The 24,781-nt window shown below is 48.9% G+C and overlaps 1 protein-coding gene across 7 annotated transcripts in view; it reads left to right on the forward strand.

Moving 5' to 3' along the window:
* Nucleotides 1-24,781, forward strand: part of CAMKK1 (calcium/calmodulin dependent protein kinase kinase 1) — a 115,322-nt gene that overhangs the window by 35,920 nt on the left and 54,621 nt on the right. For all 7 annotated transcript variants that reach the window (XR_012996662.1, XM_076354258.1, XM_076354257.1 and 4 more), the window contains 3 exons: nucleotides 10,557-11,113; nucleotides 21,281-21,328; nucleotides 23,053-23,106. Coding sequence is in view for 6 of the 7 variants with exons in the window: in XM_076354258.1 (XP_076210373.1) it covers nucleotides 10,658-11,113; nucleotides 21,281-21,328; nucleotides 23,053-23,106 (558 nt within the window). In the remaining variant the exon portion in view is untranslated. The remainder of the gene's footprint in view (nucleotides 1-10,556; nucleotides 11,114-21,280; nucleotides 21,329-23,052; nucleotides 23,107-24,781) is intronic.

Below are 24,781 nucleotides of genomic sequence, written 5' to 3' on the forward strand. Positions count from 1 at the left end.
CACTAACTTCAATGCTGATCTGTGCTGTGAGATCTGAGGCTAGCAGAGGTGTCTTGATGCTGAATTACTTTGCTGTGTTGATGATCTATACGTGTGCTTTCCCAGGTCCCACTTTGCTGCTCCTAAACTATAGCAGCGTTGTTCTGCAGTGATTTGCTTTTCTGTCATTGAATTCTTATATATTGTGCAGCAATAGAAAATCTGAGCATCCGTGAGCACCTCAAAAGCAGAGTTAACCATGGCAGTTGGTATGGAAGGTGCTGATGGGTGCAGGGGAGGAGGGAGTCAGGACTGAGAAATACGCTGGTGAAATAAATTGGGGAGGAGGAGAGAAACAGCATGGAAGTGTGCAGGCTGTCTGCTGGGTGCCGCTGTGCAGCTGTGGGCTGAGACACCGCTGCTGAAGAAGCAGCCTGTCTGCGCAATTTCGGGTTGCTTCTTCCCTCCTCCTTTATTTATTTACTAGTGTGTATTGTGGGCTCCGCTGAGGAAGCAGGACACTGCTCAGGTTCACGGGCCCTTGCTGCAGAATATATCCCAGAAATTTGGGCATTCTAGTAGAAAAACAGTTGCAGGCCCTGGGTTGAGCTGGCAGCATTCATGGTTGGGAAACCCCTTGGTTCACTTGTAACCTGTGTAGGTTTGATGCAGAGTGCTGAAAGCAATGCTGCTTAACCTGTTTTTTACAAGACATCTGTAAACTCGTCCTGGCAGGAGGGGGGTGGCGTGTTTTCCTCTCTTCTGCTCCTCTGCACCTTTTGAGTCCGGTTGGGCAGAGGAAGAACCCTCGGAGGTGTGAGGTTCCTGCATGTGTGGCAGACGTTGGCAGCACGTAGGGGATGGGGCTGGAGGAAGGCTGGAGAAGGTCTTCAAGTGTGTAAATGCCTCATAGGGGGAAATGGTAATGAAGATGGAGCCAAATTCGTCTCAGTGGTGCACAGGGAACAGACAAGAGGCAATGAGCACAAACTGACATACAGGAAACTCCATTTAAAAAGAAAAAAACCTTGGTTTTTTTACTGTGTAGCAGGCAGCTGAATGGAGGCTGCCATCCTTGAATAAAATGGCCTTGCAAAGGGAGCAGGCTGGCTGTTCTTTGTGGTCAGTGGAAGGTGGGCACAGCCATATATGATGTGTGGTCCTTGTGGCTTCTGGTTTCTGGTTTAACATGTGCAAGCACCTACTGCAGGCTCCTCATCACACTCTAGTGCAGGAGGGAGCCCATAGCCCCACCAGGGAGCAATCCCAGAACATCAGCCATTGCTTATGCTTGTTTTCCGTTCTTCAGGGTCACAGCTTGGTGTTTGAGTGCTGGCTTGCCTGGTTGGCAGGCTCCCCTGCTTTCCTGAAGCCTTTGCTGCAGGCTGGGCTTATCAGGCTTAAAAAACAGACCTTACACTAAAACCAGAGGGCAGATGACATGTGCTGTGTCTGTTGATGCAAATCTGTGCATGTGCTCACTGCTGTGCATTGTGTTTGGTTCTATTTCTCTTATATTCCCCTTTCTTTCTCTCCATGCCACAAGAGATGCTTTTCCATCCACAAGAGATGCAAAAAAAAATTTTTGCCCATTTTGATCGGATGTGTCCTGCTTCACAGCACAGTCACCTGAAGGTGCTGTGGCAATTGCAGTGGTTTAGAGACAGGTTTGATTTGAGTGCTCAGTTCTGCTCCCATGAGATGAGAGGGAATTTGGCCATTGTGGAGGGTTAGACCTCGCCCTTGCAGACTAATATGCCATTCAGCTCCTCTTCAATTCTTCATTTTGGTTTGCTCATCACTGTATCTTCTTCTGTGGCAATTCTGAGGTATCATTACAGATGGCAGGAGAAGATAGCTCATCTGAGACAAATCCCTTTCCCTTAGAACAATCCAAAAGTGTTTTTCCTTTAACCCGCCATTTACCTCCTCATAGTACAATCATTTGAAAAGTCATTATTGCAATGAAGACTGTAAATATTAAAGACTCCCTAATTCTGAGGTAGCCATTTTGCTCATGAATCAATGGGGTCTGGCTACTGCCTTCCTTGTTAATATTTCACAAATAATCTAAGCCTTTCAAACCTCATGTAATTTGACATTCACATTTATTTTTTGAAGCACCCCCTTGCTGGCTGTTTAAATGCCACCTCCAGCAAGCTGTGTTCCCTGCCACTGCTGCTGCCTCTCATGCTCAGCAAGTGACAGCAACCGTGACACCTCCTCCTCTTCCTCCCTGCTCAGGTTCAGCTGCAGGAGTCTGCTCCCTCTGCTGCACAAATTCTGCACCGGCCCTCTCTGTGTGAGTTGATGTTGCACACACCCACCTGTGCAACCTCAAGCTGTAACAGCATGTACTTTTACAGTTGGTGGTCAGAAGGCTGCTTTTTCACCGGATTATGGGGTTTGGCTTTCCCTGTGCATGGTGCAAGTTGCATTGGGGGTATTTCCTGCACTCTTGATGGGTATTGGAAGAGGAGGTTGGGGCAGGCAGGTTCTGAGGTTTGGGTCAGCGTCAGCTGAGTGCCAGATGGCAGCGCACACAGGAGCAGCTTTGGAAGTGGAGGTCTCTCTTTTGCTCTCCTCTGACATCAAACTGAGTGATTCAGATGTTGTCCAGGCTGTGTGTGTGTATTAACAAGCCCGATTCCTTCATATTGCTTTCCCTAGGGTCACTTGGAGGTAGGGCAAACTCTCCGGTATGGCTGGTGACGTGCTGGGACATCCGCTGCATGGTCATGCAGCATGACCGATCTCGGTGCTCTCTGCCCGTACCAGCCTCCTCCATCCTCCCGTCCTTCATTGCTGTGGATGTCAGGCTGGCACAGCGGCTGGGGTCCTTTCCCCACAAGGCTTTTGTGTCCCTTGTCACAAGGGCAAATGGGATTTGTTATAATCTGAGCTCAGGTCATCTGCAGGGATGGTGTGGACATGTAGAGTTGGGTGTTGGGATGTGCTGGGTTTGTGGTCACTACTGGGATGTTGCAGAGACAGTGGGTGGAAGCACTTAGCACATTGCAAGCAAAACCCGTGGGATATGTGGGCTGAGTGCCTCTCATGCTTTCTTGGCTGTAATGTGCAAAATAAAACCACCTCCAATGTTCATACACTGATAAACAGCTTTAAAAGACTAAAGCAGAAGCGAATATAGTCCAGCATCAGGGTCTGATGTCCACAAGTCTTGCTGAACCTCTCTCTGCTATAAAACACAGCAACTAAACCTGCTGTACGAAAGTAGTTTATAGCCAGGGCTTGACTACAAAGGAGCACAACTCCTCTTTGATTTATTGGCGTTGTCCCCACCGAAGCCATGGTTAAAATGTGCCAACATAGCTGCACGCAGTCAAATAGCGTTGTGGCAGGGCTCCTGTTTCACCAGCATTATCTGGAGTGTTTAATGTTAATACTGCTCTTGCAGTATAGATTTGGCACTCCTCAATGTTTTCTTGTTACAGGAATTTCCTTAAGTAGAAACTTTTTCTTCAGGGTAACTTTTGGTTGATTATTGCTTATATATGCAATTAGTGTAATTGCATCTGATATGCAAATTTATTTAATCATATAATTAGAACATGGAGGGATGAAATATAATGCAGTTGGGAATTCTTTTGTAAAACTTCCTGAGTTCAGTACTCTGTGCACAAGGTGGTTGTTATATCTCATGCTGTAGGCTGGTAGACTGGAGATTTTAGTTCAGCGTCCTGGCTAGTTTCAAAATGTGCTGTTAATTGCTCTATAAAATTGGTTACATGGCCTTCATGGTGTGAAGGCGTTTCTTTTATTTGTTATATGATAATATCAGGAGCTCGCTGTTGAGCTCAGCCCTGCTGTCTTACATCTGCATTCACAGCTTACACCCAAGGACATGAAAGCTTCAGTCCTGTATTGGACCCAAACCCCAGATCCTGTCTGCAGCCAGGGTCTCTCATGGGGAAGAGTGGGAGAGCAGGACAAGCATGGAGTGATGGGTCCTCGAGGTGCTCATTGTCTGTAGCTCAGGGGCTGAACTGGCCCTGAAATCCCTTTTGAAAACACCATGCCTTGGTAAGGCATATACGGACTGAGGAGGTAGAAATGGTGCATTTCCCAGACTGTGGTCTGGAGACGTTTGTTGTCATTCAAGAAATCTGGCAGGAGCAGGGGCCTGAACCTGCTTTTCAAATTTCTCACACAGCGCTTGAATTGCAAAAATACTGTTCTTTGTCATTCAGTGGTTACTTTTAAAGCTGTGCTAGGAGCTTCACAGAAGTAATCAAAGTGCCTCGCTTTTATGATCTAATTTTCAGCTGTGGCACAACAGCCAGGCTCACTGCCAAGAACTGTGGAGAGAAGAGGGAAAAAGACTAGGATGATTATAGCAGGATTGAGTGATTTCCTAGCAAGAAATGATTGTTTGTGCTCTGAAACAAGAGCCTTGCAAGCTGCAGGATAAAGCAAATGTATGGTGTGTATGCAAAAAGCATAAACAGTATATTCTTATTTATTATTTGGGTTGTGTTAATGTCTCCTGCTTCTAGTTGGGAATCAGTACCAAAAGCGATTACCCTCTTCCCAGCGAGAACGCAGTCCAAATGGCTGGTCTGGTGTACATCTGTCTTGATTATCTCTGCAAGGGCTGCAGGGATTTGCTTTCTTTTTGGCTTCACGGGGCTGCAGCTTCTTGTTGGTCTTCACCGCTGGGTTTGGGCTGCCTTTTAGCTGGTGGATGTCTGAAGGTGGTTTTCACAGATGCCAAGAAGCTCGTGTGCTTCTCGGAGGCCTGATTCCTCATAGCAGCAGTGTGAGTGGAGATGGGCAGGAGGCAACATCATCTTCAGCTGCCCTGCTTGGTGTGCCAGGGGTGAGCAGAGCTGAAATGAGGGCCAGCATGCTCTGAATTGAATTGCTGCAGAAAAAATGAACCCTCTGGCTGCTCTCCCACCACAGCAATGAGACCCATAAGTGGCTGGCTCCTTAGATCTGAAGAGCCATGTGTTTCAAAGTACTTCATGCTTGCAGGGCTCGTGGCAGCTCAGATGTTGCTCTGATGCATGGCTGTGGGACGTAAGTCCCCCTTAAGCTTCTGCAGGCTGAAGGTGTTGGAGAGGGCTGGCTGGACTTCAGGCAAGTGCCTCCCCCGTGTATAAAAAATTGATGGGGTCAGGGTGGGGGGTGTGGAAATACTTCCCTCATGTCAGGGTAGCGGACTGACGCTGAGTACTCGGAAGTCCTGCAGACCCAGCTGCAGAACAGGGAGTGCAGGAGAGACTCCAGGATGGAAATAGTCATAGGCTACATTGCTTGGTGTGGGGAGACAGCTCAGGCTCTGGAAGGGATTTGCTGACCTAATATTTCAAAAATGTCATTCGAGGACTTGGCAGCCCAGCTCAGGACTTGCTGCTTCTCTCCTTAAAGGGAGTTTCTGGCACTGGTTGACAGCGGTCAGAGCAGATTCTTCATCCTGGCTGTGCTGCTGTGGGGGAACATCTGAAGGAAACACAGCACAAGCACAGGGTGATACAAGATAGGGCTGGATGTGCAGCCCAGCTCTGCCCCGAGGCAGGACTGAGTTCCTGGTGGGGGGTCTGACCTGAGCTGAAGGGTGATGGTGATGACATCTCCTCTGCAGGCAGCCTGTCCTGGTAGTGGCTGCCTGCACCATTTAGAAAACTTGGCCTGATTCCTGATCTTGCTAGTGTATATTAAAGCAGCAGACTAAAGCCTTCTGTGATCTTTGGGACCTCTCTCTGAGAGAGCGCCTGTGGGTCTTGTGTGGTCAAGAGACACCTAATGAATGTGGCCTTCAAACAGGGTTTCAGTGTGACATCCCTGCCGGTCCCCATGCTGGCACGGAGGACACCATCCATGGGCATTTGAAGAAGTCTCCAACTCTGAGCAGCAGCAAAATTGCTGCCTGAACGCTTTCCATGCAAATGCTTGTTATAGTTATTATTCACTGTGACTTTTTTTACTGTAAAGGCCCTTAGTGCCTCAGCGCAGGGCAGATGTGTTCTCAGAGACAGAAAGGGGAAGCGGGATGAGGTGGGCTGAGGGCAGCGTCATTCCTCTTAATCTGGGAACTGTGACAGATGAAGCTATAAGGTCACTTTTCTAGGTAGCCTGTAGCAAAATCAGGAAATGAAGCTGGATTTGCTGAGACCCAGGGCCTTGTAACCTCCCCTGTCTTGCCTCATAGGAATGTTCCTAGTTAGCCAAATGGAAGGACCAAGCAGTAAACTAGATTTACAACTTTTTATTTTTCAAACAATGCTTTGAAATACTTTATTGAGCAGCAAGATTAATTGTATTCGCTCATCTCCCACGTACAATACAGAGAGATTTTCTCCAGAATCATATTCCTCTCAAAAGGGTATTTTGTACTGTGCTCAGCTCAGTGCCTGTCTAGGAAACATGTGCAGCCATTTGATAAATATATTTGTGGAAAACATCGTTGCAGTGGCAGTCTGCCTGCAGCAGAGGAATAGCTACAGGGAAAAATGGTAAATAAGATATGTGTAAGTAAATTAATTTTGCTCATATAAGCTTGTTTGCAGCTTTAGTTCATGTCTGCAGTGTAATCCTCTGATCTACAGCAGATGTTTAGTGTTGTGGGGGATCAGGCTGGTGACCGAGTGAAGAGCATTGGGCCCAAAGCTGCACAGGAGCTTGTAGAAGGTAGTGGTGGTGTCTCTGTTTTGCTGGGATTTCCCATCACAACAAGGTGCAGTTGTGTTACAGCCTGACAAACGGCAAATCCACCATTGATTTTGCCTCGCAGAAATAAATAATTGCCTTTTGTACTGAGTTTTATGCACAGTAAGACTGGTCTGTGCGTAACTGATTTACTTATTCAGAAACCATTGCTTTCCAATATACTTTTGGAGGATTTATCAGTGAAAAGGAAACCTTCAAAACAGCAGAACCTGAAACAAAGCCCAGCTCTACAGATGAACAATTATTTTCTTTAAGTCTTCCTGGATTTTTTTTAGCATACTTTTAGCAGCAGTGTATTATTTGTTGTGATGCTGTATGGGTCTATTTGTTTTGATTGGATGAACTGATTTATGGGGTTTATCTTATCTATTTAAGTTGTCAATTAGCTGAAGATTTATTTTGCAGCCTGAGCTGCGGGTTAGAGCTGTGCTCTGCTGTTGCTGTGCTGCTGCTTTTGAGGGGGTGGCATGTCAGGGTGCCTGGTCTGGGCAGTGAAGAGCTGCATGGGCGGCTAACACGAGCATTGCTGTTTACCAGGACCTGACCACTGTTCCTAGAGCGTCTGGCTTTTTTTCCCGTTGGCTGAGCAGTGAGGAGGTGTGTGAGACACCCAAGTGTTCAATCCAGGTTGGTGATTTGTGGGCTTTCATGGCCAGCCGTGCAGCAACACAGGCAGATGTTTCCCTCCCCTTGCTCCTGCATGTGGGGAAAACCTCGTGGCAGGAGGAAGGAAGAAGGTGGGGGAGCTGCAGACTTCAGTCGCAGGTTTTCCTCTTGATGCTTGCTGGGAGTGAGGTGAGCTGTGACTGTCCAGAAGCTAAAGCTGCTGCAAGGAAAGGACTTGGGTTGGTTCTCTGTAGGCAGAAGAGCAAAGCCAGGCTTTTAACGCAGGGTGGAATCAGAGGTTTCTTCCTACCCCCTTGTACAAGCTGGATTAAATGGTGAAAGCATTTTTACTCCCTCCCTTCATTTAAAATAGTTTCCCTGATTGAAGGGGACATGCGGGCTGGAGCGCTGGACTGCAAGGAGAGCTGCAGCCCAGACCCGGCGGTGCAGAGGGCGGCTGCTAATGACGGAGATGTGGACTGGTGCTTTCCTGGCCATGCAAAGCAGCCCTGGGAAGCTGCTGCCTCGCAGGCAGGGCTGGAGGCTGGTCTGTGCTTCCCAGGGGCTGAGGCGCTGACCTTTATCCAAAGCCAAGTGTGCAGGCATCCCACGAGGAGTCCTTGCGAGTGTCCTGTTGGGAAATGTGCTGCTCTGCAGGCTCTGGAGTACGAGTAAAGCCTCTTCAGAGATAGCAGGGTGGCCACATGCTTGTGGTTGCCATGACCCGATGCTCCTAGGTCAGCCCAGAAGCTTTCCAAGTGCAAACCTTGGAGCATTTTGCAGACAGCAAGCCCTCTGGGGACTTCCCGCGAATCCATTTCAAAGGACAGGATCATTGCTGAGCCGGCGCAGGGCTGCTGCAGCTAACTTTCTAGCTTGAATCCTGTTTTGGGGGTTTGGGGAGAGCAGGGAGATCTAGCAGAGCAGGGAGGCTTGTGCTGCTTTGCCTGTGGGTTTGTGGGACCATGCGCAGTATGTGCTGGACTGAACCCTGCACCCCTTCCCTTGCTGCTGCAAGCCACCCCCCCGGTGCCTGCATCCTGGCTCTGAAAGGGATTTGTGCTTTGGGATTGAAGGGTTTAAATATCATTTTAATAGAAGCTTTTAAAGCTGATCTCACCATTTCATTACTGTTTTGAGTGAGTGATGCTTCTGTAAATTTGTTTCAAACAAGCCTACAGAAAAGGCAGGAGAAGGGGGGAAGATTAAACCCGGGTGGAGAAGGAGGGGAAGGAGATGAACAGCGGGCTGTGGGGAGGATTTGGATGTTTCGTTTCTGTGACACCTAGTGCCCAGTGTGTGTCCCCTGTGATTGGCATGTGACCTAGGGTGAAGCCTCCCATGCAGATCTTTCTCTAGTTTCCTTACTGATATAGAAGATTGCTTGAGCTTGGCTGCTGCGCTTCTGCAGGGTACTTGAGAGGTCGGCTCTCTTTGCAGCAGAGTTCAGCTGTAGTGTGTTTAACTGAGTGTTGTTGGGCAGCTTCAAGCCAGGCTTGACCTTTGCTCCATGCTCCTCAACGAGGGTGTTGTGTGTGTTCCCAGGCTTATGCTGGATGGGGCTTTTTGAACTTGCTCACCCCCACCCTTCCTCATGTAAATTAAATGTGGCCAGCATGAAAACAGGGCGATGAAAGTGTCACCTGGCTTGCAGGGATTTTCATACACAAGCTGCTTTGCATGTAGAGAACCAAAGGTTGCAATATTTCAGAGTTAAACCTACACTGAAATTCACTGGATGCAGTCCGGGATGCTGTGACTAAAACTAAGTTCTTCCCCACTGTCCCCAGAAACTGGGCAGAGGGATGAGATGAGGCATCCTGCAGCGCTGCATCTTCAGAGGTGATTAAGGGATGACAGCCATGTGCTGCAGAGGATCATTTCCTGCTCTGGACCGCGCTGGGAAGACTGAGATCTGTTTTAAATTGAGACTGAAATTAGCATCCAGGAAACAGATCTTATTCAGTAGTTTTAGCTTTGTATTGCATTTTTGTGTTCTGTAGGTCTTTTCCAATGGAAAAGCTGATTCCCACATGCTGGTAATCATTAAGCGTTGTTGATTTGCAACTCAGTATAGCTTTTGTACATGGTAGGCAGCAAGGTTAATGCGTGTTTGCACACAGGCTGCAACTGTGGGGGGCCGGGGCAACCCTGGAACCAGACTTGCTTTTAAATTCTGCCTTTGCTGTTGACTACATTGCAAATAACTGAGAGTGTGGAAGTCACCAGCCATGGCTTGGCTTCCAGGCCATTCTGTGACACTCGCTAGGACTCTACAGGGCAACAGAGAGACTACTGTGGAGCCCTAAATGGCTGTCGTGGTTTAACCTCAGTTGGCAACTGAGCACCACACATCCGCTTGCTCACTCCTTCCCCCCTGCCCCGCGGTGGGATGGGGGAGAGAATTGGAAGAGTAGAAGCGAGAAAAACTTGTGGGTTGAGATAAAAACAGTTTAATAATTGAAATAAAATAATAACAATAATAATAATGTAATAATAATACACAAAGTAAGCAATGCACAGTGCAATTGCTCACCACCTGCTGACCGATGCCCAGCCAGTCGCCGAGCAGTGGCCCCCCCGGCCAGCTTTCCCCAGTTTCTGTACTGAGCATGATGTCCCATGGTATGGAATGTCCCTCTGGCCAGTTTGGCTGTGCCCCCTCCCAGCTTCTTGTGCACCTCCAGCCTTCTCAGTCGGTAGAGCATGGGAAGCTGAAAAGTCCGTGACTAGTGTAAGCACTGCTCAGCAACAACTAAAACATCGGTGTGTTATCAACATTATTCTCATGTTAAATCCAACACACAGCACTGTACCAGCTACTAGGAAGGAAATTAACTCTATCCCTGCCGAAACCAGGACAATGGCTGTGGATTTGTTGTTATGCACATTGGGTTTGGATACATACCAGAAGCTCTTGTACCCTATAAATAAGAATTCAAGAGGTTGAAAGTTTGACACTTTACCCTCAGCTTGTTAAGAACCTGTACTTCCCCCTTTATTGTAAGCTCTGGCTGACTGTTGGTCTAGCTACAGAAGGAGGAGTTCTCTTTAGCTGTGTCACTTGTTGCACATCAGATAAAATCTCATCTTTATCACTTTCATATCTAGCTTGATGCTTGGGTTTGCCTTTCCTCCTGAGTGTTTGCAACTTGTTTACAGGCTGCCAGTGTTTTGCCTTCACCTTCTTATATGTTGGAAGAAGCCAGAGATGGGTGTCTTTGTTATGTTTGTGTTGAGTGAACATTATTATTCAGTTTACCTCTGTTTCGGTTTAGGTATTTCATGGAGAGATTGCTTCATGCCACATGCTGTCTGTGAGTGCTAGCAGCGCATCTCTCTGCAGTGCCATTTGAGACCATACAAGCTGGACGCAGCAATGGGGGACTGTCCAACAAATGCCGTGGATGGAGGCATAGACATGTACTGCAAAGACACGCAGACTGAACTGGCAGAGCGGGTAGCAGCCATAGATGTGGCTGCTGGCCCAGACAGAAGTGACCAAAATGGTGAAGACAACACTGAAGAAGAAAACCCAGTCTTTTCTGATAACATAAAAGACATCCAAAGAAATGGAGTCAACAGTGATGTGGGAATGAATGAATTTCTGCCTTCCCAACAGACAGAAGATGCTCACTGGAGGCATGTTCCCAAGAGACCTCTCATTAGACCCGTCCTATCAAGTAGAAAGTTGTCTCTTCAGGAAAGATCATCAGGAGGTTATCTGGCTTCCAGCAACACTCCAGGTTATGGTCCTTATGCCACAGGTCCATTGCCACGTATAATGAGGAGACCAACGATAGAGTCCAATCGGGTCTCCATATCAGATTCTGAGGTAGGCATGTTCTCCCCTATAATTGTGGTGTCGAGGCAAGGTAAGTCTGTCTTAAGCAGTAATGGGAGTCTTCAGTCTTTTGGAGCAGTAGATCTGAAAGCACTGTTTTTTCTAAGGGGAAAAAAAAAATCCTTGAAGCCAGGGATTGCATTAGCTTGGAATGGCTGAACATCTCCCAGACCTCCGCTGGGTGTAGCCCTGGTCCTGACATCTGGCTCCTTCAGCCCTCGCTTGCCTGGCGTAGTCCCGTTAAGGGGCTGGGACCCCTGTTGTGTAGCGGTAGCACACAGGAGGCCTGTCAGGCTGTTCAGAGAAAGGGCTGCAGCCAAATGGCTTTGCTCTCGTGTCCCTGCTGTATGTGCCCTTCGGGAGTTTATCAGTCACAGCAGCTTTGCTGATGGTATTTTATGGATTTAAGCTTCTGGAGATTATGTATCTCCTATTGTGTTTTGCCATTATTGAAGGCATGATTAAATTTTATAAAGAGCTTAAATGCACTGGTGTTTCCTACTCCTGTCAGGATTTTCCTTTCTCTTTAAAGCGTTTGTAACAGCAGTAGTAACTGAGAGCTGTGACCCTCCTCTCCTTCAGAGGAGTGTCTCTGGGTGGCTGCAGTTGTTCCTGCCGTCCATCTTGCGGCTGCTCTCCCGCTACCAGACCTGGGCTCAGACCTGTCCTGGAGGTGTAACACGCTGTTAGTGGTCAAGTGTTTTGATGGAAGTGGCTGCTGGTTGCAATTCCCTGTGCTGTGATGTGCTGTCATGGGGAGGATGGGGAGCCAAGAGAGGGCCTGTTCGGACCACGCTGCCCAGTGTCATTCCAAAGATGTTGAGCCTGCAGCAATGTCCGTGAAGGGGTGTGCAGCAGGGCTTTCTTTGAAAGCCAGGCACGATGGAGGTGGTGTAAATGGGTGTTTCTTGAAGCCAAAATGTTTTGTAAAATGCTACTGGCTGGGGAAGAATTTTAAGTGGGGAATGGGCTGTCTGGAGTACTGGAAAAGGGATGTCATTTCAGCAGGGCTGGCAGCTGGTTTGGGAAAAAACAAAGACTCATACCTGAATTATCCCCCAAGCCCAGGCTGTGCCTTTTCCTGAGATTTTTATCTGCTGTTTGTGGAGAAAAAACAAGTTTTCCATGTCCTGCCACTTTTCTCTGGACTGAATTTGTTTCCTAGTCATGTTTGTCTTGTGTTTCTGCTCTTAGGGAATGGGGGAGGGCAGAGGGGAGGGGTGGGAGGTGTCTGTGGGTGCCACACTCCATGGTCTTGCTCGGAGGTGCAGTAACAGAGAGGAAGCGGCATGGGAGAAAGGAGCGGTGGTGGGGTGGACCTGCTGGCCTTACCCTACAGGGAGGGCTGCATCTCCTGCTCTGGTGCCGTGGGAGGTGAGCCCAGGAGAAGCCTCTGGTTCGTCTTGTGACCATAAGCCTTGTTCTGGTGAGGGATAGGCCCTTTCCATGGGCATTTTCAATCTCTCTTTCCTCTAGGGCTGGCAGTACAGTGATGGTCACCCAGTGAATTCACCTCTGCTGCTATGCCCTGGCACTGAAGTGGGACAGAGACAGCAGCCGGGGGTGCAGGAGCAATGCCCATCCAACTCTTTATCACTCAGTCGATGGGGAGCACGTTGCTGAATGTGGCTCTGCCAGTGCCACTGTGCCAAAGTGTTGCTCTTCGGCACCATGGTGCTCCCAGCTGTGATGCCTAAATCCCACCGTGGTCCCACCCTGTGTCATAAGGGACCCGAATCACTGGAGTTTAGACTTTTGCCAGTGTGGGTCCAAGTGACCTGGAGCTTAACATCTGTGTGGCTTAGTGTTTCCCTCCTGAAAAGTGGGTGTTTTCCCTTTGCATATCTGAGAGGACAGCTGCTGTGCACAAGGAAATCAGCCATTGTTCTCTGGGAAGTTTTGCAAGTCACGTTAGCTGTATGATGGGTCATGGCATGCCCGACTGATAAGAGGATATCTGCAGAAGGTGCACTGCAGAGATTGCAGCTTCTTTGACGGCAGCTGTATGGTTTAATGAGGGAGATGGGGAGGGAGAGGAGCTGGTTCTTGGAAGCGGATGTGATTTGTGTGCCAGCTCTCCCATCCTGCAGTACTTTGACTGTGCCAGGAGCAGGGCTTGTCCGAAATCTATTTCAAAGTAACTGCAGTCGAGTGTGACTAGCACATTCCCATCTGCATGCAAATTCAAAATACTCTGTCTTCCACAGCATCTGCATCTTGGGGAGCAATAGCTGCTGCCTTGGGGTGGGAAATGCTTAGTTTGAGATGCAGATGCGGAGCCCTTCAATTCGCTGCTCCTGCAGCAGTCTGTTACGCAGTGCTGTGTTTTTAATGGTCACTTTGATATAACTATTTAGACCCCTGCTCTGGTGCAGCACAGATGCTTAACAAAGCTGTGCTCGTTGGAAAGCATCGTTCATATTAATGGAGAATTGCTGCAGTAGGAAGGGGGAGGGAGCCCAGGCGAGAGCTGTACACGTTCGGAGGTGGGTGCTCACCCTCACAGCAGTGCTCTCAGGAGCCGTGCTTCATCTTCCCAGCTTATAGGGACAGTATCTGTATCCTGTAAGGAATAGCAAAAGACCTAGGAAGATGCATACTTGTTTATAGGATAAAGTTTGAGGCTGGCAACTGAATAATGAGAAATAAGTGTTAGGTACGTGACAGCAAGGCAAGTGTGCAGCCTGCATGCAGCCCAACTCCAGCATCCTGCGTATGACCTGCCAGTTGCTGCTAAGCAGTTGTTGCAGAGTGGTTGTGTTCATGGCTGTGAGAGACAGTGGCAGTCCAAATACAAGCTATACAGCTAAACCGAGATACAGCAGGGAACTCGGAAGAGAAATGGAGAACAAATCTTTTGTTGCATGCATTTGCTTAGTACGTTTGCTGTAAGCAATTAGCAGAGCCTTGCATGTGGGCAGGGAAGACTGAGCAGAGCCAGGAGGTAGGGGCAGGGCTTATAAGAGTTACAGGGGACTCTGAGGCTTTTGGTTCCTATGCAAGATAAAATAACCCAGTGATGAGAAATACACTCGTGGTGTACTTAGCAGCAGCTGCTGTTGTGTTTTCTGTTGATGATTTTGATATGCAGACCCTCAGTGAGCAGGGAGGCTGGTAGGTCACTCTGACAAGATCCAGCTCACTGATCATGGCATTGCCCCTGGTCTCCCTGCAAATGACTCTGACACATCTTGTTCTAGGCAAGCTGCACATTCGTACTCGAGTCCATGTCTCTCACCTGTTCAAAGCCATTTCGGAGTTGCTCTTTTCTCCTTGCATTGAGTATCTGGCATTAGTCAGTGTCTTTCAGGTGGCAGGACATCCATCACTCCGGCTCGCAGCCGCTGCCCAAGTGAGTTACAGTCTGTGCAAAAATGAAGATGAAGTTCATGAGTGTTTGGGCTTTATCAGTGGCACATGTGCAGGTGCCATCCATCATGAGCTGAGATGGACGGGGCTGCATATCAAAATTTCCTGTGTAAACGCCGATAGTGATCTAGGACTGAATCTGCTTTCCCTCTCCAGTGATAGCAGGAGTGGTAACTCACTGCCTTGCTGTCAGCGGTTCTGTATCCTTGACTGATCTGGAGAAATAATGGAGAGGTGTGCTATGGGAAGTCTGGTTATGGGGATGCAGCAGAGGTGAATTTTCTGTTGTTCTCTGCTGAATTATGGAAGAACCATACGTTCGGTTAGAGAGATGCTGCTGAGCTGTTTAATGCTGGTTTAATACTTGTTCACAGGCTGGGAGGAAAACTTGTATTCAGGGATCAGAGGACCAAGAGCCAAAGCTGAGCCTGTGACGCTGCGGGAAGCTTCATGCGGTGCTGCGAGCGGGTAGTGAATCATGCCGTCCCGTCCCTGGGACCAATACCACAAACGCCTGCCTTCTGAGTAGGGTTTCTTGGGTTTGTTATTGAGGAAGATGATGGCTCCTGGGCCAGCAGAGCTGCAGCAGAGCCAGGGCTTGTTGTCTTGCACAGAGGCAGTTCCTGATCAACTGACCAGAGCCACCAATTAGCTAATTGCCCTGGTATGATGAGTTGGCAGCTGGTGGTGTCTTGCAGCCACTGCTGCCAAGTCTGGATCTGCAGTATTAACTCTGCAAGAGAAGTAACCTGTTCTGCTCTCCTGACAGCATTACTGTGTACTTAATTAACCTGATCTGTCATATCTCTATCAAAACAGGCCACTTCCCTGCTTGTTCCCCTCCTCTCAGGTTATTCGTGGACCATGGCCTGGAAGGTCCTTTCAGTGCTGCCTTCTCCGGTAGGAGTGCCTGCTAAGCTGGTGGGATTTCTGCTGCCTTTGCTGCTCATCAGTGCTTCACTTTAAGGGAATGGCTTTGCCTTTAGCTGTGGCACAGAAGTGGTTAAGCTGAAGCTATTAAGGATGCGTAATTCTGCAGAGCTGAGGCACAGGCCCTAGAGTCTAGGTGACTGGCCCACGTTGCCTCTGTTGGTGTGACATTCCTAGCTCCTGCTCGGTGCTGGCAGCATGGTGAGAGGAGAGGGTTTTCCTGGGGCTGCTAAAAGCAGCTTCTGCTTTGCTGCACAGATGATGCTCAGGTGCTTATATGTACCAGGGCAAGACTCTGTGAACATGTTCGTACAGACTGATGGGCATCTTGTCACTGTGTTTGACAGACCTTGTCCCACCTAAAATGGCAGGGCTTGTATCTGTGAAAGGGTAGAGGTGCTGCTTGTTGGAAAGTGGCATTTGAAAATGCAATGCTATTTTTTGGTTTTGTGGGATTTTTTTATTCTGCTGACCCAAACCAACCTTTTTAGGTAGCCAAGAAGAATCCCACTTGGAGAGTGGCTAGAAGAATAAAAGATGTCTTTTTCCAGACTTTCTCCCCAGACCTGCCAGCACAGTTAATTGCTTTATACTTTCTCTTCTTCAGTCTCTTCTGGCTGAATCGTCCTTTCTTTCACATGTTCCCTTTCTCTCCCCTGCATCCACCCGCTCCCTGGCAGCCTGGTTCTTCCAGCCCCAGTGTCCGTGTGGTCCCTCCACCCTCTAGGATCAGTGGGAGGTTGTTCCAGTTCCCCACTGCCTGGGCGGCCCCACGTGTTGTGGTGGTGGGCTGGGGCTGCATGTGCTTTAGCAGGAGTGGAGAGGATGAGTCGGGCCAGTGCGTTTTCCCTTCTTGGTGCTGCTGCTAGCCTGAGCATGCAGGGAGGAGGATGAACTGACAAAGGGAATTTTCCTACACTCGATGTCCATGGCTTATCCCAGAGGCACAGAAAATAAATTGCTGCTTTGTCCTTTCCTTGGCTTTCCACATCTTTATCATAGGCCTCTTGCTTGTTTGGCCAACTAGTTTGAAGCAACTGGTGTCGAGAGCTGTGAGAGGCAGTACTTTGGTGCTGGGCTGATCCAGGTTTCATGGTCCTCCAGGCTCTGGGAGCTGCCTGTTTTTTTTTTCACAAGGTCATGATTTCCTTGCTGTGCACAAAGGTACACCCAGGTGGGACCAGGGTGGTGATGGGGACTGAGCTCCTATGCAGTGCAGGCTGGAGAGCTTCCCCTTCCAGCCCCACGAGTCCTCAAACTAATTTCCTCTAGAGGTCTTAGTGTGGTGCTCAAACTAGAGCTCCCTTGAAAAGATCAAAGATACTTGGAAAACATTTCTTCAAAGAAGAATTCCCCATAGGCATTGCTAATTTCTTTTCCTTGGATCAATTAATCTTTAAATAAAGTTACATTTCCAACTTGTCTGAGGGCAAGGTTTGAGAGGAGGAGAAAGCCCAAAGCTGCAGTTGCAGAGGGGCTGGAACGGGGCTGCCTTTGTCCCACTGGTCCCAGCCCCCTTTTATTCTTCTAGCCACTTTCCAAATGATACCCCAAGAACCCAGTGGGTGCCCAAGCTCCTGCATCCAGCTTCGGGGTCTCGGTGGGTGAGCCCAGACAGCAGTGCTCAGCCTTGGTGTTGTACTTTCTGCCCAGCCATGGTCAGTGCTCCTGCCAGCAGCCAGTTGCAGTGCTAGGCTTCAGTTTTGCACTTGTTTTTGGATGATGTTTAAAAATCTGTTTGTTTTTCTTACTTCCATGAGCTCTGGGCTTCCTGTGTGTCCTTCTCTGTCCCTGGACAACTTTCTAATTTGTATTCATTGCTGCCCCTATACCCCTTTTCTGACTTTTATTTTCATTTTGTCTGGTTTTAGAACTGCTTTCACTTCCTCTTCCAGATGGGATGAGTTTAAACCAGTGTTGTCTTCATTACTGGCTCTTAGTTCCCAGTTTTCTTTCCCATGCTTCTCTTTAAAGTGTATCTCTGAATTGCTCTGAAACTTATAATTCTTTTCATATTGGTGAATTTTGCTTGTTTTAGGAGGCAAAATTCTCCGTTATATATGAATGTATGTAGGCAGTCTGATTGTTTTTGGAAAGTCTTACTTTGGAAACCAGCTCTGGGTCTTCCTTCTCATCCTGGTGTCCCCCCAGACAGCAAAAGCTCAATTCTTAATTGCATGGGGTTTCTGTCACACAGCGGTGGCAGTAGTGGATTTATGGAATTGGGCCTAGACTCTAGACTTATCTGTGTGTTATGATTTTTGATCAATTTTTGCTTTCTGTGGCATTTATTCCCTCCCTCCCTCTCTTGAGTGATGCCTTGGACACGTTAACAAATGGGGCATCTTGTTTTTTAAGGCAGAACAATTACTGCACACTTGGATGGACACAGCAGTCTTAATTTGCTGACAGCTTTTCATTAAAGGATCTCATTAAGGTTCTTGTTCTGTTCGCATTTATCAGCAGTTGCAAATACATTGGTGTGGTGAAATCAAGAGGATTGTACAGTGTTATCTTTAAGAAACACTTGGCCCAAAGATAGGTGTTTTTCTCTGATAAAGGAATAGTACAATTACCCCACTTCCTGCAGGAGAACCAAATAATGACAAAACAGCCCTGCCAGTCTGCCGCGACACGTGGCAGGAGTTGCTTGAGCTGTGAATTATGGTCTTTCTGCAAGGAAAAAAAAAGGTAGAAGGCACCTATACTTTGGTTTGATTTTTGCTGTGTTCAGCTCAAGTGCTCGGACTGCAGAAGCTAAGACAATAGTGCTTCTCACGGTAATTATCTGAGCAGAGCGTGATGGAGGTGTGGATTGGGTAGGGATGTGGTGATAGCGAGCAGAAACTCTCAGAGGCTGTGCTGCAGACTGGGAGCTGAGACTCTGTCATTGCCCTTCCCTCGACCTTCTCTGGGTGTTCCCATCCTAGTATTTATCCATCCCTTTTGAAAAACCATCATCCAAAGGCAGGTGTCCTGGCATTGCTCACAAGCTCCATTTAACAGCAGAGAAAGACCAGAGAGATGCTTCAGGTGATCGGTCTGGTGCAGGATAAAAGTGGTAATTTCTAGACAGAGGTAAGAGGGATGGTGATGGTCAGAGTCAAAGGAATTGATGCCTCAGACCCAGGGAGCAGGTGTAGTCCCTCCTTGGCTGCACGAAATATTAGTGCTCCGTAAGGGAGTTTGCCCAGCTGGATAGATTGTCCCGCACAAAGGACTCCGCTCCTTCAGGTGGGAGGGAAAAAATACCATCGTGGCTCCCTGGATAGTGTGTTTGTGAGGACAAGCAGCAAACTCTGTGCTTTAGAGATGCCACCTTGGCTTGAAACAAGATACCGAGTGCAGACCAGAGAGTATATGGCCACGTGTAAAAGCCTGTCTTTACTTGTGCAAGTAATCCCTGCTCAGGGGAGAAGGCCTGTTAACAGGAGCTGGGTGTTACAAGTTTGCTGGTTGGAAGAGCAGGAGATACTGAGGTGGTTGGAGGCTTTCTCAGAGGGGTGGTCGCTTTTCCTGCCTGTCTCAGCCACTCTCGTGAGCGTTTCCCCATCGCCGCAGCGCTGCAGTTTTGCACAGGACAAGGTGTGTGAAGCTGAGCTTGGGGAAACCCAGGGCGGGAGACATCAACAGAAAACTGTTCCTGCTTAATTTGTGAAAATCACCGTGATGCAAAGCACAGCCTCGCGCTGGGAAGCGAATCTGCTGACATGGGGTTTTCAGGGGAATTTGTCCTCCATGTGTCCGTACCCTGGGTTCCTGCATGCTGCCCCCTCCTTTGCGGAGGGGAGTCCTTTCTACAAAATTCAATGGGATTTTTCTTTTCCATATGTTTTCGTGGTCTTATGCTTTGGATCTTGGCTTTTACTGGGTCATGCTCTCTCCTCTCTTGTTGCTCCTAGTTCTGATGGATTGGTTTTTGCCTTTGGAAAGACATGTGCTTTGCTAGCAGTAGAGTTAATACACATCTATGGCCCTATTACTCACAGTTGGCTCTTCCTCCCTGTCAGGGTGGTGGAAAAATCTTCCTTCACTGGAAACAAGATCAAGATTTAAATCATTCCTTGTATTCCTGACAAGCCACTGCTTGCAAGCTTAAAAAGTCATCAGTTCCCCATTCCTCTGTTCTCCTTCACTGTGATGACTGCTTGCGTTAGGAGTGTTTTCTGGTTGGTGATAGGGAAAAGTCAAAATTATCATCTACTGCATTTGTGCTCTAATGCATCCCGAGAGGCAGAGGAGTGTTCCTTTCAGTGAGGATGCTGCATGGGGATGGGGCCATAACACCCCCCCTTCTTACAAACAGACTGGAGGCATCTGGCACTGCTTTGCTGTCCTGGCACTGCTTCTGTAGATTGCAGGGTTATTTTGAGGTTTATGGAAAAGCTAATCTACCTGCCTGCATGCTTTATATCAGCTTTGTTCCCAGAGTAGTGCCCGGTGCAGAGGTTGGAAGTGAATTTCCAGCTTGCTTTAGCGCTTGGCAATCTCAGGGAGAAATACTGTTTTAAAATGCTGTCTGGGGAAATATGTCCTGTCTAAGGCTCAGCCCACACCATGTGCTGTGGTTGGAAACTCTCCCCTTCCCTCACCCCACCGTGTCTGGGGCTGCCCCCTCCCCTGCAATGCAGTTAAGTGCTGTCTGTTAAGTCGGGACCAAGGCAAAAGCCAGTGCAGCCTGCCCTCCCCGGTGCCAGTGCTGCAGAGATCCCCACAAGAGCACTCTGACTCTTTGCCAGGAGCTGTGTGTTGCAGCAAGGTGTGTGCTGTCTTCCTGCGGACCCCGTCGCAGTGGCCCAGCTGGGCAGGTCCCCTGCGTGCTCCTGGGCAGCCGCAGGGAGAGCTTGGGGTGGGCAGTGCACGGTGCTCACGGTCTTGAGCCCCCTGGGCTTCTGTGGCATCTGGAATTTTCTTCTTGTAATTAATGAGGGTGGAGGGGTCAGCTCTGAGTGAAATGCAGCTGTGGAGGTTTTGCTGCTGCTGTGAAAGAAAATGTTTTCTGTTAGGTAGTGTGATACTAAAGGAAATGGTGGACTTGACATCAGATGACTGCATGGCTCCTCTGTTCTACCTTGGCTTCCCGCAGTTGACACCTGGGGCCACCGTCACTCCCTGTGTGGCTCCTGGTCATTACACCCTTGTCATAGCTTGCCAGGGTCTGCATCCACCACCTTTCCACCCCTTGGGGTTTCAGTGCTGGATAGCTTGCAAATGGAGATCAGGCCTGCTTAGGGATGATTTATTTTGGCAAATACTGTACCGGCTGAAGGGAATCCATGTTGTTTGTGTTGCGTTGCAAAGGATCTTGGCTCTGTGTGCTCTCCTCAAACAGCAGCCCACAGTCCAGATGAGGGTTCCTCTGGGCACAGCCCCAGCCTTCATGCATGGCCCACAGAGGGTCCCTGTCTTTGCCAGGCTGATGTTGGGAAGGGTACGAGCTCATGCTGTGACCCTAGGACTGGCATGGGTGCTAGGAGCTGCCAGGCCATGAGAGTCCTGTGGAGCTGGGGACAGGTTTTTCTGCTTGGTATTGAACACAGTGCAATGCAGACAGTCCATGTAAAGAGGCCAGGGGCTGCTGTCAGGCTCACCGGGCTGAACCTGGAGCTGTGCTGGGGAATTGGGGTGGAGGGACCTCTGGTGTTACGCCAGCACAACCGGAGTCAGAATTTAGCCCATAATTGCTTTGTTCTGGGCTATCAAAAAAAAAAAATATGCAGTGCTTATAGTGTAACGTATACCAGTTTGAGTAAGATGTAGTCTTTCATTATTCAGCGCTCTGCCTCTACTTGATACCAATTCAGACTAAGTCATTTCCTTTTACCAATACTCTAATGATGTTCTCCTTTTGATCTGCAGGACTGTGTGCAATTAAACCAGTACAAGCTGCAGAGCGAAATAGGCAAGGTACGTTACTGGAGCTCGTGTTTGTCACAAGCAACCTGCACGCACACAAGTACGGGTGGAAAGACTGTGCCAGTGCCAGGGGATCTTACTGGCCAAGACTCCTTGCAACTTGTGTTTGTTTTGGGGTTTTTTGGTTTTTTGCCTTACTAGTCTGAGCAAGTTTTGTTCAAGGTCAAAGTGGAGCTACTTCCTCTGAAATCTAAATTTATTTTCCTTCCCTCTGAAGGTCGTTAAGCTGGCTCCCTTCCAAGGTGTTCACTTGCCAAATGTAACACTAAGAGCTTTTGATGCATTAATACAACCTGACAAGGAAAGAAACCCAAAAAAAGATCAGGGCAGGTGTTTGGTCCCCATCAGGACTAGTTTAAGTTTTTACATCCATGAATGAAATGCTAGTTTAATTCTAGTCCATGTTTAAAAGCTGCAGAATGATTCAGAAGACATTCCTCCAATTTAGAGGTCTGGGCTGGCAAGCGGTTCAGACACCTGCACATTTGGATGTCTGCCACCATTGCAGATCGGTCCACGAGCAACGGTGCTGTCTGGAAGCTGTACCTACCTTTGCAGTTGGAACATTGCAGTTCAGAAGGGACTGCAGCCTGAGCTGCAGACACCTTCACCAAAAGTTTCATTAGCCCAAACTCCCCTCCAAAGCGAGAAGTCCTGGGCAGTGGGAGGAGGCACCCTTCCTGTGTGCAGGGGGCTGTGTGCTTGGCTGCCGGCAATCAGGGTGTAAGGCTGGAGATACCACTGCTGGTGGTACAGCAGATCGTCATCCGAAACACACACAGCTTCAGTCCCACTTATGGCTTTTGTCTTTGGCTTAAGTATGATTTAAGGAGAGTATGAGACCTTCTCTCTGGTGGATTTGCCCCTACCTCCTCCTTCCCTGCGGGTCACAGCGAGCACATCAGGACCCTGAGGTTGGTGGTGGAGGGTCTGCTAGGCCTGCTGTGCTTCTGGATCAGCCAGATGGCTTGTTAGTCTCCTCAGAGACCTGGACCTTTGTTCCAGCTCTCAGTGGAGTCAAGAGAAACGTTTTGAAGGCTGTCGTGTTCGTCCCACTCATTTATTCAACAGGCTTCTGTCAGGCATGATACCTAGCCAAGGTGTCATGTCTCACTTGCATAAAATGTATAGTGTTGACACAGAACTGCAAAAAACCAGTGGTTTGGATGGAGTTTGGCTTCATGTCACTGGAGCTGTGGATACAGCAGTGATCCAGGCCTGCATCTGCCTGGGCAAGAGGCGGTTGGAGGAAAGCAGGCAGCTGGTCCTCACTGAAGTCCATTTGCTGTTGAGAGATGGAGAGGTTTCCTGCTGAAAGTGGTCTTGCACAGAAGTATAGGAAAGACGTTCATGCAGAATTTCCAAACTTGCACAAAAAAAATCTGCTTGAAAAAATTATTCTCTCTTCTCCCCACCCATGTTTAAGACAAGACAGACACAGTGGCTTTGGCTCAGGGCAGGAGGTGATGAGCTAACACTCAACTCCTCCAGACATTGTTAATCCTCAAATGCCCTGTAGCTCCAACAGGGCTGCCAAAATGTACAACCTTGCTGTGGGGTCACATCACCTGTGGACTTCGCTTGAGGCTAGGCATGGCCTGTGGCCTTGAAGGGTTGTGGTTTTTCCCCTGTGCAAAGCCGTGCTCTACCAGATTTGAGCAGCAAGGAGACGAAGTGAAGCTGCTGAACTGACTTCAATTTGTGTTTATTTTTAGGGTTCCTACGGTGTTGTGAAACTGGCCTACAATGAGAACGATGACAAGTATTATGTAAGTGTGTCTCTCCTCTGCTCCTCGCTGCCATCGCGGCTCCTTGTTCCCTTTTGCACCCCTGAGAGCTAGGTCCCCCCTGCCTTGCTGCTTTTAGCATATGCATTTCTGATTTGGGTGGTATGCAAGGAATTGAACCTTCCCGCTGGGCATGGAGCAACGTGCTGCTGCCTGTGCACCCGCTCGCGTGCGGTGCCAAGCGGGAAGGAAAACGGGTGGGCTGCCTTATATAACAGGCGGGGATCTCGGAGGCAGGCTGCAGAAGTGTATCGCTGATTTGTCTTGACATTTTCTAGCTATGAAGCAGGTCACCTGAAATTAGAGGCATGTGGGTGGTGGTATTCAGCACCTGCTGTGCATTGGAAGATCACCCTGGAATGAGCAGGCATGTTTTTTAAGGAAATGGGGGTGTTGATCAGAAAGATGCTGAACAGCATGGCCCAGCTGAGCAGTGCCTGGCTCCCCTGCATCTTACCCCCTTGTGAGATGCCTCCCCGTACACTGAACGGGACCTTGCTGTCAGGTCGTGAGGTGTAGGATGCAGGGCAGAAGACGAGTCTGGGCTTTTAAATCCTTTGCTGAGCTGAAGCCAGAGTTGGAGGGTTTCAGATTCAAAAAGGCTGCTTATGCTGAAGGCTCCTTGTCTGTCCCTCGCCTTTCAGAGGCAGGCGAATCCTAACCAATCCACCAGCTGGGATTCCTGCAAAATCTGCTTGTGGAGATGTGCTCATGTTCATGGGCTTGCCCTGTGGCAAGTTTTGCTCAGGTTGAGAGCAGGAGCTGGGCAACTGGCAAAAGGAAAACTGCCTTGCTGTGTGTGGCTGTGCCTGAAGGCTTACGGAAACAGCTTTGAGCAGTTTCTCGTGGATCCCAGGGTGGGTATGTGCTGAGCAGAGCTGGATGGTTGCAGTGCTGTTGAGCCCAAACCCAGCTGCCCTTGACGCAGCCCTGCCGGTCTGGCCCTGCGCTTCAGCTGCTGCTTTGTACTGTTTCGTGAGAGGGGACCTGCTTTCGCTGCTGTGATGGAGTGGCCTCACGCAGGTGAAAACGGGCCCATCAGAGCATCCAGACAGACTCGTGTGCTGCTCCCTGTCCCAGTGCACAGAGCTGTTGGCCTTGGCACAAAGGGGAATAAGAATATGCCGTGGAGGTGTAAAGCGTGCTCATTCCCTTGCTACTCCCCAGCTAGCTTTTCCTCCCTGACTCTTGGATTTACAAGTGACATACCAGGTTGGAGGGACCGGGTGGGAGTTGCATGCCTATTAGTATTTGTTAGCCCTTCCATGCTTCCAGCAGGCATGAAATTGCAGGTAAAGTGTCTTGAAATGAAGGATGGAAGAGATGAGACAAAAATCTGGACAAGGTGCCCTGGAGCTGGCCAAGCAAAGGAACCGCAATTCTTTCCATCCCCTGTGCTTTCCAAGCTGACTCACCCGCCGCGCCAGAGCGGTTGCTGTTTCCGATGGCTCCCTTTCTCTGCTGCCCTCCAAGTCCTCCCTCCCGTGCCCTGCAGCAGGACGGTTTTGTTCCGCAAAGAGCGATGTGCCTTCCTTCGTTTGTCTGTCCTGCCAGCGTAGGCAGTGCCAGGACCAGCAGCGCAGAGTGGGGAATACATCACATTGCATTTATTTCCAGCTGAAAATATTTTTCTTTGAAAATTGTAATCTTTGTCTTG

Source organism: Aptenodytes patagonicus, chromosome 17 (genome assembly GCF_965638725.1).
Source record: "Aptenodytes patagonicus chromosome 17, bAptPat1.pri.cur, whole genome shotgun sequence".
NCBI classification, from domain to species: domain Eukaryota; kingdom Metazoa; phylum Chordata; class Aves; order Sphenisciformes; family Spheniscidae; genus Aptenodytes; species Aptenodytes patagonicus.